The 14,215-nt window shown below is 37.2% G+C and overlaps 1 protein-coding gene across 3 annotated transcripts in view; it reads left to right on the plus strand.

Moving 5' to 3' along the window:
* Positions 1-14,215, plus strand: part of LOC133524484 (CBP80/20-dependent translation initiation factor) — a 47,080-nt gene that overhangs the window by 16,252 nt on the left and 16,613 nt on the right. Inside the window, exons 3-5 of one of the 3 annotated variants that reach the window (XM_061860536.1) lie at positions 121-1,009; positions 6,655-6,736; positions 11,707-11,785. In XM_061860536.1, the coding sequence (XP_061716520.1) occupies positions 869-1,009; positions 6,655-6,736; positions 11,707-11,785 (302 nt within the window). In that variant the 5' untranslated portion in view covers positions 121-868. Of the gene's footprint in view, positions 1-120; positions 1,010-6,654; positions 6,737-7,762; positions 8,030-11,694; positions 11,786-14,215 lie in introns of those variants that run through there. The other 2 variants (XM_061860535.1, XM_061860534.1) reach the window with 2 other exon arrangements.

A 14,215-nucleotide genomic window follows, 5' to 3' on the forward strand; every position in this document is an offset into this window, starting at 1 on the left:
GAACTGGTTTGAGATGCGGCGTGCCGGTGACTCAAGTGCCTGGTAAATTGCATATATGTGTTTTTGCGAAATAGATTTTCTCCAGTTTTCAATACTTATCTGTTTTTTCTATTGTTTCAGATTATAGGGTTCAAAGAGCCCATGACGAAACGATTCGAGACGCAACCGTAGAAGCATTCGCGGTCGCTCGAAATACTGCAAATCGCTCGGTGACGGGTCAGGCACCTCACGCTGCACTGCTCTTATCTTAGTCGTATCTAAACGAAAACTCGAAAAACGCCTCTATCAGTGGCCACGATAGAGGTGTACTTGTTTATATATGCATATATAAAACGGAGAAAACTGATCTCTAACGTGACGTCACAAATTTGTGATCATTATTATTGTTAAAGTTTGTATTCGCATTTTCGACGTGTATAGTTAGTTTTTTGTACGTATTTATTGATGTTGTAAATAGAGAAAAGTATATAGCCAAAATAAGTGTGACATTGCGTTAATATAACTATAATACTAGTCATTCATCTAGTGTATTTATTTATTTAAATATTTTGAATCTTGTCTGTAGAATAATAATAAAATCTTGAAAAATAAAAGTGAATACCAGAGCTTACAGTAGCTACCAAAGAGTTTGAAAACACGCGGCAAACCAACAAAAAGTTTGACAACTAAATAAGCGGGAAATCGCGATAATACACGTACCACAGAGTAAATATATCGGACCGACAACCTAAACATTCGTAACCATAGAATATAAAAAGTGGATTATACCACAGAGTAAAGAAGTCCGGCAGAAAATTCGTAGCCACAGATAAAAAAATTGTGGTCATAGGACATATTTTTTTAAATCAGTCGAACACTGATAAACAAAATGAGCAACGAGATGCAAACGCAGATAGGCAGTGGGCTGCAGAGGAGCTACAGGATGCAGGACTTTGCGTCGCCTGGCGTCATCATGAGGGAGCGCAGCTTCATTCGCCCTCAGTCGCACCATAACATGCATCATAATCAGGTAAGCTACCACCGTTCCCACTGTTAACTGAGAATATGTAAATTATATTAGGTACAAAGAATTAAAATCTACACAAGTAGTTAGGTCGATGTTTACATTGGATGCGGATTGCTGTTGTTAGAATTTGACTAAGCTAACTCTTTACAGTGACAGAGTACATTCCTGTGAAAACATGACGTTATTGTGTCACTCCATATTTTGACACGTCAAATTCTGTGCAGTTAGCTAGGACGGACTCTACGGTTTCCGCTCGGGTCATGGTACGACTACCGCTCTTGTAAAAATCACCGACGACATTCGCGCTGGGATGGATAACAGAAAGGTCACCGTGTTAACGCTGTTGGATTTCAGTAACGCGTTTAACACTGTTGATTTTGACGTTCTGCTCGGTATTCTGCATTCTCTTAACATATCTCCTGCGGTGATTGATTGGTTTATTAGTTACTTAAAAGGTCGTCGACAACGCGTTAAGGTTGATTCTCTTCGTTCTTCGTGGTGCAGCACGCTGGCTGGCGTTCCGCAGGGTGGCGTGCTGTCTCCTCTTCTTTTCTCTATTTTCATAAATTCCATTACCAGTAGTATCTCTTCATCATACCACCTTTATGCCGACGACCTCCAAATTTATTCTCAAGGCATCATTAGCAATCTACCTATAATTATCAACTCCATAAATCGTGACTTGGATTGCATCTCAGACTGGAGTAGGCGATATGGGCTTAAGGTCAACCCAAGTAAAACCCAAGCGATAATTGTAGGTAGTTCTAAATTAATTCCTAGGATTGATTTTTCTCTGCTACCTGACGTAATGTTTGATGGTGTTCACATTCCCTTCTCACATCAAGTTAAAAACCTAGGAATCATAATAGACCGTACTTTATCTTGGATACCCCAGATTGGCGAGGTAAGCAGAAAGATGTTTGCTTCAATGGGTTCACTTCGCCGACTACGTAACTTCTTGCCATTAGCCACCAAAATTGCGCTTGCACAATCCCTTCTTATGCCTATACTAGACTATGCTGACATCAGTTATCTGGATCTTAATGAGGACCAGCTCAATAAACTTGAGCGCTTGCAAAATCTCTGTATTAGATTTATATTTGGACTTCGCAAATTTGACCATATTTCCAACTTCCGTGCCCAGCTCAAGTGGCTCCCTATACGTCTTCGTCGTAATTCTCATATTCTCAATCTTCTTTATAGCGTTCTTTTCAACCCCTCTACTCCCCCATATCTTAAAGAGCGTTTTACATATCTCTCCTCCGTCAGGCCTTCACGGAAATATCTACTTGTTCCCCCTCCATCCTCTACAAAATATTATACTGACTCTTTCACTTTTCGAGCTGTTCGGCTGTGGAACAGCCTGCCCTTAGATATTAGGTGTGCGAAAACTCTTCAAAGCTTTAAAACCCTACTGAAAAATCATTACTTGTCTCTTTCTTAATGTGCCGCTGTGTTATATTATGTATGTATGTATATTTAGATATGTATCTAATATTTATTTATTTTAATATAGGTATGTATTGTTATATTTATATGTTTATTTAAATTGTAAATGTACTGTATGTACTGTCTGCTTCATGTATGTGTAATTTTCCTATTCCTCTAATTCATTCGTGCACTACCTGTTCTAAAAACTTACTGTTCTTTATATCCTGCTACCCTAAGGTTGTCTGGAAGAGATCGCTTACAGCGATAAGACCGCCTGTTGCTACCTTTCTTTACATTGTAAATCTGTTTTTTTTTAATTTGTCTTCTTTGTGGTGCAATAAAGAATATTTACTTACTTACTTACTCTATTACAAGAGAGCAAAGCGAGGGCTTTTGGTTAACGTTCATCTTAGTAAATTCCTTAATATTTGTTACACGACATTTGTTACGCAAAATGGTTTGTATCGTAGTTCAGATAAATATATCAACCTATAGTCGGTCAAGCCATTTCCGTCAGTAGAAAAAAAACGCCAAAATTAAAAAATGTAGGCGTAAAGGGTTATCGTCCCATAAAAAAACTGAATTTCGCGCCTTTTTTACGGACATAGTAATTTTATTGACTACTCATATTCAAATCCATAAGAACTAGTAGGTGTACGTGGATCGATCAAACAGAGACCTGAGACTACCTAAATGAGAGGTTTGTTATAATCCTAGAAAAAGGCGCGAAATTTAAAATTTGTATGATTGATCTATCCTTCGTGTCTACATTTTTAGCCGCCCTTTTCGACTGACAGAGCTGGCTTGCCAGAGTATATAAATTATAATTGCATGATGCATATCATATCTAGATCCCAAAGCCAGTTAAGTTTGGTGCTCATTAACAATCGAATAATTCATAATATCTATTATTCAATAACCATAAACTAATTATGCAGCGATTATGAAGTTGATTACGTTGGATGCGTGGGCGCACGATCTAATCACCCACACGTCTGCCACCTGGTCGGCCTTTAGGTTGTTGAAATTGTATTCCTTATTAGAAATTTTTAACTTTTCGAGAGAATTGCACCTGTCTTCCTTGGGCAAAAGGACATTCACTTAGGTAGTTGTTATTAATAGGTACACCGATATAATATTACCTTTTGTGTTTTATTTGGCCCGTCCAAAAATATTTACACGCTCAAGATTCCACTACTTCATGTCACGCTCGTGGTTCAATTTTGCAATTATTCGCGTGCTCGGATATCAATATTAGGGACAACAACCCCCTTGTAAAACAAATTAAGGCCCAGTGGTTCTTCTCTCACTCTCACTGAACGTAAACGTAAATGAGACGGCTGTGCGTAAACTGGGATCGCGAATATCGTGTTATTGAATTTTATTTTTTGTAAGTTTTAACAAAACAAAATACTTGAAGAGTTCAGTTCGGTCAAAAAAAGCGCATTTTAGAGGCAATTTTTATACTTTTAGCTTCTGTGCAAAAAAAGGTGCATATTAGACCTATGTTCGTGTTTTTTTTTTCTATCGAATCAAAGTCAAGAAATCAGGTTTTCAATCAATAAAATTACGAGAGAAAGGCCTCAAGATTTCTAATTAAAAATTTTGCAACCGTGTAGGGACTACTAGTAAAATTTTTCCACTAAGGAATTTATATGAAACACTAGCAAATGACGCCACGGTCAAGTTACATACTCTGTATTCTTCTATACGATTTATAAAATAGAGATTTTGTCTAAAAATAAACTCCTATCTACGTTTCTCTATTAATGTGCTGGTGCTCTATTTCATGCATGATGTAAAAAAAACTTGTTTTTTTTTTATAATCTGATCTGCAATTGGCCCTAGGCCCACACACCTGATGGAAAGTGAAGACAGTGCCTAAAATGGAGCTCTGCCGATTCAGTAGTAGCCTATCCACTCTTGCTTTAAAGAGACCGAGGTTATATTTATCAGGGAAGCGATGGCGGGAGCACATTCCATCTTTAGCCGTCCGTACCAAAAAAGAGGAGGCAAATCGTTTCGTGGGAACAAATGGAACTTTTACCACGAACGGGTGCATTCGCTCCTTACGCCTGGATGATGGATTAATTTTAAATACAGTCAACATCATTGTGATCTAAAAAAGTGCTACGAATTTTCAAAAACCGTGGTGGGTGAACCTAGTGCGCCTTATTCATTCATTTATGCATTGATCGAATTATTAATTCATTCGGAAAAATTTAAAAATGTAAAACTATAAACGGACGCCATTTTTAGGGTTCCGTAGCCAAATGGCAAAAAACGGAACCCTTATAGATTCGTCATGTCCGTCTGTCTGTCCGATTCTGTCACAGCCACTTTTTTCCGAAACTATAAGAGCTATACTGTTCAAACTTAGTAAGTGGATGTATTCTATGAACCGCATTAAGATGTTCACACAAAAATAGAATAAAAACAATAAATTTTGGGGGTTCCCCATACTTAGAACTGAAACTCAAAAAAATCTTTTTTCATCAAACCCATACGTGTGGGGTATCTATGGATAGGTCTTCAAAAATGATATTGAGGTTTCTAATATCATTTTTTTCTAAAATGAATAGTTTGCGCGAGAGACACTTCCAAAGTGGTAAAATGTGTGTCCCCCCCCCCCCCCCCCCCCGTAACTTCTAAAATAACAAAATGAAAAAACTAAAAAAAATATATGATATACATTGTCATGTAAACTTCCACCGAAAATTGGTTTGAACGAGATCTAGTAAGTAGTTTTTTTTTAATACGTCATGAAATTAAAAAAAAAAAAATATTTTCATCAAACCCATACCCATACCCATGTGGGGTATCTATGGATAGGTCTTCAAAAATGATATTTAGGTTTCTAATATCATTTTTTTCTAAACTGAATAGTTTGCGCGAGAGACACTTCCAAAGTGAAAAAATGTGTGTCCCCCCCCCCCCCCCCCCTGTAACTTCTAAAATAACAGAATGAAAAATCTAAAAAAAAATATATGATATACATTACCATGCAAACTTCCACCGAAAATTGGTTTGAACGAGATCTAGTGAGTAGTTTTTTTAATACGTCATAAAATTAAAAAATTTTTTTTTTTTTTTTTCATCAAACCCATACGTGTGGGGTATCTATGGATAGGTCTTCAAAAATGATATTTAGGTTTCTAATATCATTTTTTTCTAAACTGAATAGTTTGCGCGAGAGACACTTCGTAAAGTGGTAAAATGTTGAACAAGATCTAGCAAGTAGATTTTTTTTAATACGTCTCAAATGGTACGGAACCCTTCATGCGCGAGTCCGACTCGCACTTGGCCGCTTTTTTTACCACTGGTTGCATCAAAGCTGCTAATAAAACATTAGGTCATAGGATGGCAGCCTAGGAAATTGCTAAATATTTGAACAAGCGCGCTGTTTGCTCATGACTCCACCTACCTAATCAATTATTCGAGAATGCTTTTAACAAATATCAAATAAAGGTTAAACATAGGTTACGAGTTAGACCAAGACAAGTCTGCAACGATTTTGATAGCACACGTTAGCTAACTAGCTAGTGCTAGTGTTATTTTAAACGTCAAACTTCTATGAAATTATAACATATAAATAACACTTGCAGTGTGCTATCAAAATCGTTGCAGACTTATCTTGGTCTAACTCTAGTTACTTATATGCCAGCTTTATTCTAGTATTTATTATACAAATAAATAAACAGTAAAATAAAACTGGCTTCGAAAATCGTACCTTGACAACAAAAAGACCCAAATTATTTAAATAGCAAACCTCGGTCTCCCAGATATTGACGTACCTATATAGTGTAAATAATGGAGTAGCTAGTATGTGGTAGGTAGTATTGAACAAAAAATAAAATGAATAATTTTTAACTAGCAAAAACGTCTGCGAACGATGCTATTTTTTAAGCTTAGAATAAATCCAGAGGCCTTGAGTTCAAGTCCAAGGCAGTAATTTCTCTACTTTTAAATTTAAAAATAAAATAATAATAGTTTCCTCCTGTCACAATTATGATTTCATTATTTGAGAAAAATAAGCTTAGTATTCATAATTTTCATGTCAAAGTGTGTAAAATTCATGGAGATAAGGAACTGAAATATTTTCGGAAGATAAAAATCATCTTTCAGATCGGTCGATGATGCGCAGATTCCGTCCGAAATCTAGTGCTATAAATAAAACGTGACAATTCATTGATGAATAATTCTAGCATTTATTCCAGTTTCCGAATAACGGGAAGCGGCGGAGCATGATTCTGACCAACGCCAAGGGCAAACCCACGCTGGAGATATACAGACCCCCAGGTTCGTCCAAATTTACACTATAGACAAAATAATTTATTATCTATTCCATACGAATATAAATTAAAAAAATGTAAACAAACCAAACCACGTGACGCAGTCAGTTTGCCAATGAGATACATCTTTTTGTATCTGTGGATTTATTATTATTCATTTGTAACTTTGGTTGAGTCACCGTTCGATATGGTATTGTTTGTTTACGTTCTTTTAAGATCCTAATGGAATAGAGTATAGAGTTTAACCATGCTACTCGTAGCTATGCAAATTTGATATCTGAAATAGCACAATCATCTTCAGTTCTCATCTTTGCGGTTACAATATTTTGCTACGTGTTCCAAGGTTCCTTTTATCTGTGCTTCTGCCTTAAACAAGATTCGTTCAACAACTACAAAGTTTGATTATCTGTATCTAATCAGACCCATAAGTGTTGTTTTTAAACAAAATTAGCGCTGGCATGAACTGCTGAAATAAGTAATAGGAAGTATTTACCTATGTAGTAGCCGTGCATGCCTACGCAATTTATGAATAGAACTTATTCAGTGTGTCGGTATGCTCTTTTGTAGATGATCTGTACAAAAATAAATGTCATTCATTAATTTCATTCGCTTGAGCGGGATTATTATGGACAGGGTTATCAACGTGATATAACCATGTTAGCTTTTACCAGACATATCTTTTTGACACCGCTCTACAAAAAGAGACGGACGCTTATTCTCCCAGCATCACGTACCTAAATAACCGGGCTCCAACATACGCCCACATCTTTGGTGATTCGGTGTGTAGTTTTCAAAACAAATCGAGCGTGAGTCGTCGTAACCAACAACTCGTTAGGATAGTTCGGCGCGATTTATTGAATAAGGTTGGTCAACTGTCAAAACAAAATACGACAGATAAGTGCTTGGCCGGCTGGTGGACGTCACAGGCCGAAATTGGCGCCAAAATTAAAAATAAACAAACAATCATATTTGGAACGTCTCGACAGTCTAATGTTTACTGCGCTGTCAAACGCATGTGCGTTTTCTCGATGTTTTAGTGAAATAAGATTATAATTGTGTGTAAGTGAATTGATGTCGAGGTGTATAATGAAGCAGTCGTTGGCTCAGCCGATGACGCCGGTCACGCCGGTAGTGGAGCCGGTAGCCGTACCAGTATCGGTGCCGGTCGCGCCCGTGACCGTGACCGCGCCGGTGTCGGAGCCGGTAGCTGTACCGGCTGTACCGGTATCAGTCGCACCGGTTGTAACTGCGGTAACCGTCGCCGTGACTACTCCGACACCGACCGAACCTGAAACCACAGGTTCGTTACTGTATTAGCTAGTAAATAAAATATCGAATATAATATCTACTATTATAGCAAGTTTTTGCAAATTAAAATCTGATTTGAGTTTCGTGTAGGCCGGTGTTCATAACAGCAAACAGTGATCGACTTGTGTTAGCACGCGACAGAACGCCGCACGCTCGATTTGCCGTAATATTAATGTAGATATGAATCTGTTAGCTAAACTGCGTGTTAATTACAAATTACAAATCTAGGATCAGTGTTAGAAAGTTACTAGTTCGTGCGTGGCGCCGCGCATGGCCAACCGGGTTACCCGATTACGTACAGATAATTTATTTGTATTGTTTATGGCAACACTCGCAATCGACTCGTGCCAAGGATGTCGATGTTTTAACTTGAGTATCGAATCGAAACTACCCATCTAGAGATAAGCGACACTTAGTTGTGTGTTCATGTTTGATTTAACTTTAAGCACACTTGTTCGCGTTTTTAAAGCAAATAGAGGTTAACACTTTGTTTACAATTGTCATCACAATGTTTTTTAAAGTATTTTTTTTAAAGAGAGCATTTATCTTTAAAATATGTCGCCTCCCCTATATGGGTCGTTTCGATACGTATAGATTTCTTAGTAATAGCTTAGATTATTATTTAGTGTTATTTGTTTCATTTTCAAGACTTTTCTTTCCTTTTCCAGCTTCCTTCTCATAATATCAGTGGTATGGCGGAAGCTATAAATATTCTAAACAGCTAAATAGAATATCAATTATATGCAATATGAATATGAATAGCTAAAATTGATTATTTGTTTATTAATTTTTATGTTAATGAACTTTACGCCACGCCACTTATTAGCCAGGGGTGGAATTCAAAATTAGACTTAGGTATAGAGACAATTTCAACCCCAATGACGCTCAACAGAATTTGAACTAAACCTCCAAAAATCCGATATACATAATCTCATTCGGTTTATGTTTAGGTAAGGGCCTGTTTCACAACGTTCAAGTTAAGTCCTGAATAAGCTACTTGCCACTTATCTGACGAATAACGTCATAGTTGGCGTTTCACAATCTTCAAATCAGCTTAACTGGTATATAAAGTGCAAAGCTTTGCAGGAAGTTTTATCTGGCAGTTAATTTATTTGTTCCTTACACTGACCGGAATCTATATTCTAGAAGCAAGTTTATTTGTAAAAAAACAGCCTAATTATTTTACAGCTCTCTCTTCAACAAAGTGCAACGTTCGGACGCAATATAGATATAATATTATGCTACTTACCAAAAATAAACACATCCATATTCAAAAAGAGCACTTTTGTAACAGCTATTCAGGTATTTAATCACCTTCCAGCTGATATTAAGGCACTCGAAGGTAACCGATTCCGGGTAAAATTTAAAAACTGGTTACTTAATAAATCATTTTATAGTTTAAAAGAATATTTTGAACATTAATTGGTATGTAATTAGTTATCTTTGCATGCTATTTTAGTTCATAAGTAATTTAAGTATTGCATACCCGAAATTGGTAACTGTTGGAATAATAAATTGTATCAGGATTACTATCTACAAATGTACACAGTACTGCAATAAATCATTCTTATTCTTATTCTGTTAATTAGCTATCCAATACTTGGACATTGTGAATCAGGCCCTAAATGTAAGATACCAATCTCAACATTGACAATTTGTAAAGTAAACCTTGTTTATGCAGCACTTGGTCTACCCATGATTAGTTAAGTCCATTGCTAGTAGGTACAGTCTGTGCCCGATAAGTATTCACTTTTCTATACAGCTGGTCTGGCGACGTGGGTATTTAAATTAGGGCATTTACTGTACGTCTTTATAATCCTTTTGTCCGGGTCAGCCTAAAACGTAGTGTGACTAATTCGCGTTATGATAAAACTTCATTTGAAATTCGCTATTCGTCTAAATCACTATTGCCCTATTACTTATATTACCTATTTCGCAATATGTCCCAAACGCAGTAAGCCTAAGTAGCTGTTTGTCCATTTCGCGATACGCCTAATAACCTAGTCGCCCCCCAAAGTGTAATGTTTTCAGGGAAGTCACAATTAGTCAGGTTAATAGTTAGGTAGGTTAGGTTCGTTAGGTAGCTTCAGATGCCCGGAGGGCAAACTATCCAAAAATAGGAGCCTCGCAAAGCGGGGCTCCGTCTAGTTACGTTTAAGAGGAAATGTTTTTGGAAAATAAATTATTAGAAAAAATCTATTATAGGAGAAGTAACACTAGATTCGCTTTTGGATACAAACTTAATACATAAGTGTAAGTCTCTCTGTGCCAGATTCACTTTTGGACAATAATGCAAGAGGCCTAAGTCTTCTTGTGCCAGATTCGCATTTGGACAAAAACTCATTAGGCCTTAGTCTCAGTGCGACTATTTCTCGGTTGGTCTAGGCAGAACGCGAATTAGTCAGACTACGTTTTAGGCAAACCCGGACAAAAGGTTTATAATGGCATACTGATAGTTTACCCTATTGATTTGATTGCCCCTCTAATTACCAAGCTTCTGCTGTATTTTGTCCTTGCCAAAGAGCAACGATAAAGTTTAAAATAAGTACATAAAATAAAACTATTTAGACGGATTATATCAAAGAATATAATACTCGATTATATCCTGCATTTAACATATACCGCACCACCACCATACCACTGACTATAGTGTTAAATGGTGTGGACATTTTAATAGTAAATACCTAATGTTACTTAAAATATTTATACCTAATGTATAACAACCTTTATAAGCTTATTTTGCATATATAACTAGCTTTAAAATGTAAAGTTCAATATTCCTGTATGTGGGTAGTTTTGCGCTTTGTAGTTTTGACAGAAGTGAATATTTTTCCTCAGTCACCCGCTGACCACGAACGCTGTGAAGGGTTCGAAACGCCGGGATGTATTATGTAGTATGTAATTCATTCTACGCGATATAATCCGTCTAAACAGTTTTATTTCATGAATAAGTATCGTGGTAATCAAAGACAATTTTAAAATACATAGATTACAAATATAGTTCGTCGATTGTTGCGACGACGGTGCGTCATTTGCGTTGGAAATAAATATAAAGCAGGATCCTTGCCCCCTCGGTCCTCGTCTATGTTTAGGTACCTACCTATTTATTAAATTTTGATACAAGTACCGAAATAGTTTAAGAAATGCCTTTCGTCTAAGTTATCAAAACATTGCTTCGAAGTTCAAATCTAGATCATCGTCTAGTTTAGTTCCCATTGCCATTTCAATATTTCCAATCTAAGTCACATTTTACAAAGACCAGGGGCACTTCTTAACTTGTAGATTTTGTTTTAAATAGGGTTGCCAGCCCTCAGAACTTCTCACCCTGACTAAACCCCTCGTATGCTTAATAGACAAAGGATCCATGTGTGGGAATTTAGATCTATTGTTTTGAATGTCAAGGTCACTTTTTCTATGATCAGATTTGACAGGCCGCATACGAGGGGTTAAGGTGCTAAAAATGCGATATTTTGATCAAAAAGCTAGTGGCGTACTTTACTTGCAAGTATCAATTTGACCAGTCAGGACCTTAAAATGCCACTAACCTTCTGTTCACCTGGCAACATACAAATCCACCCCTGTTTATCACGCGACTAACTTTCCACCTCCCTAACTCTTTCTCCTGTCTCTTCTCTTGACGCCACCGTTGACCGCCAGGTGTCCGCACAGACGCACCAGCCACCACCAACAAGCTGAACGTCCACGCCAAGGAGTTCACCATGGCCAAGCCCGCTGATCAACAGAATCGGTAAGTTTATTGAACTTTACATGCCAGTAGGTCTACCGCAATCATCTAAAATTGCAATGTGGAAGACAACTGACAAAGATTTTTATAATTTACACGCCACCGCGCCTACTTATGTTTCCCCTATTTTTAGTCTTGTTTTACGGGAGATTTGGCTTAAAGGACTAGCATCCAGGCTATAAAATAGAAAAAAAACTCGACATTCATTTGTCTTTTAGATGTCTTATCTTATCTTCACGCGGTTTTACTTAATTTTTATTCACCTCTATCTAAGTATAGTTAGGTACATAAGGTGATGTCACATTTAATAAGACAGATCGGACAGATGAGTATCAAAAGCCAGCCGACTGTAACGTTATCCGCAGATTCAACCCGTTACAATCCAGCGGCCATATCGATTGGCATTGACAAACCTATTTATACCTATTAGGAAGTATGTATAATATGTATAACTGTACATCATTAATCATAATAATCATCCTAGCGCGCATTGGCTTATTGTTAGTTAGCCCCCGATCATTTGTATTCACTGATGTTCTCATATTTTCGTATAGGAATCGAATTTTCCATTTCGAATTAAATAAACGTTTCCTTTGTTTCTTGTGAAATTTTCCTAAAATTTCCGACATCTTTTCCAACTTTTTAGAAAGTGTCCGCAATCTGTGGGCCTACCGCGAAAACCGAATTTCGCAAATTGCGGGGATCTTTCTCTTTTACTCTCACTAAGACGTAATTAGAGTGACAGAGAAAAATGCCCGCAATTGACGAACTTCGATTTTCGCGGTTGTAGCCCTGTACATCTGTATTACTTAGGTGTGGACATCAGCTGAAAGGTACACGGAAATAACATGTCTATACTCTGTATCGACTGTATCTTTAGGTATTTAAAAAAAGGTAAACATAATTTAGGTACTCTCCTTTTGTCCGGGTCTGCCTAAAACGTAGTGTGACTAATTCGTATTATGACAAAACTTCATTTGAAATTCGCTATTCGTCTAAATCGCTATTGACCTATTACTTATATTACCTATTTCGCAATATGTCCCAAACGCAGTAAGCCTAAGTAGCTGTTTGTCCATTTCGCGATACGCCTAATTATCAGTGAGTAGCAGAAATTCGTAGTCGTTTTTCCCCCAAAGTGTAATGTTTTCAGGGTAGTCACAATCAGTCACTAGATAGGTTAGGTTCGTTAGGTAGCTTCAGATGCCCGAAGGGCAAACTGCCTAGAAATAGGAGCCCCGCTTAGCGGGGCTCCGTCTAGTTACGTTTAAGAGGAAATGTTTTTGGAAAATAAACAATTAGAAAAAATCTATTATAGGAGCTTTTGGATAAAAACGTAATACATAAGTATATGTCTCACTGTGCCATATTCGCATTTGGACAAAAACTCATTAGGCCTAAGTCTTAGTGAGACTATTTCTCGGTTGGTCTAGGCATAACGCGAATTAGTCAGACTACGTTTTAGGCAGACCCGGACAAAACGCAGGTAATGGCTCCTTAATCCAGTTAAGGGTAGATAAAAACATTACATGATCAAATAATGTAAGTAGTTTAAAGTCAGGTCGTTCTATAACAGATCCAAGCGGTTTTGTATTTGGTTGGTTAACCAATAAATATTATAACTACCCGAAAATGTACAAATTGTTTATTTACTTTTATTTAAATACCTTAACATACAGAGTATAGTCACTTTTAGTTAGTAACATTTTAATAGCGTTTTTAAAGTTTGGAACAATTTCAGAATCAGAATGTATTGTATGTTAATTCCGTGACCAGGTTTTTTAGTCAATATAAAGTAGTGTTATATATATCTGTGACCGCGGCCGGCAAAACATTCCACTTTTCGCTTGCCATAAGGACGAGATTTGCTTGTATCTTTATACGAATAACCTGACAAGGCGTCACAGTGGTAGCAAAAGATATAAGTAATTTCAATTTACCTTATCAATTATCATACTTGATGAAGATATGTCTCTCTGACAATGAGTAATTTTGTAATATGTCTTCTTCTATAGGCATCTCATTAGAACCCTTCGCCTTCGCTACCTACTTGGCAAATAACTACTACCAGAAACGTGTACACGATTAGAACAACGTCCCTTTGACGTTTGGTGACGTAATCGTGCAATGAGTTATGTCACTCTCATCAACGTCAGTATTGGCACGAATTGTGGCATTTATCATTATTTACATCTGGATCTCGCTTATAGGGACCGTGCGCGTTGGAGGGTCTGCCATCTTGTGGCCTGAATCGGAACCATAAACATGCACATTTACACGTCACGTGTTTTCTTGTGCATAGTAGGTTCTGCCATCTTGTGGGCTACATCGGAACAAAAAACATCACATTTACGCCTCGCGCCAAAAATCTGACGGCTCCTTGTGCTGCCTCCTACAGTTCATGCACGCTCCCTATTTAGCCCCGAGATTGTA

The sequence above is a fragment of the Cydia pomonella genome, chromosome 13 (genome assembly GCF_033807575.1).
Source record: "Cydia pomonella isolate Wapato2018A chromosome 13, ilCydPomo1, whole genome shotgun sequence".
Classification (NCBI taxonomy): Eukaryota; Metazoa; Arthropoda; class Insecta; order Lepidoptera; family Tortricidae; genus Cydia; species Cydia pomonella.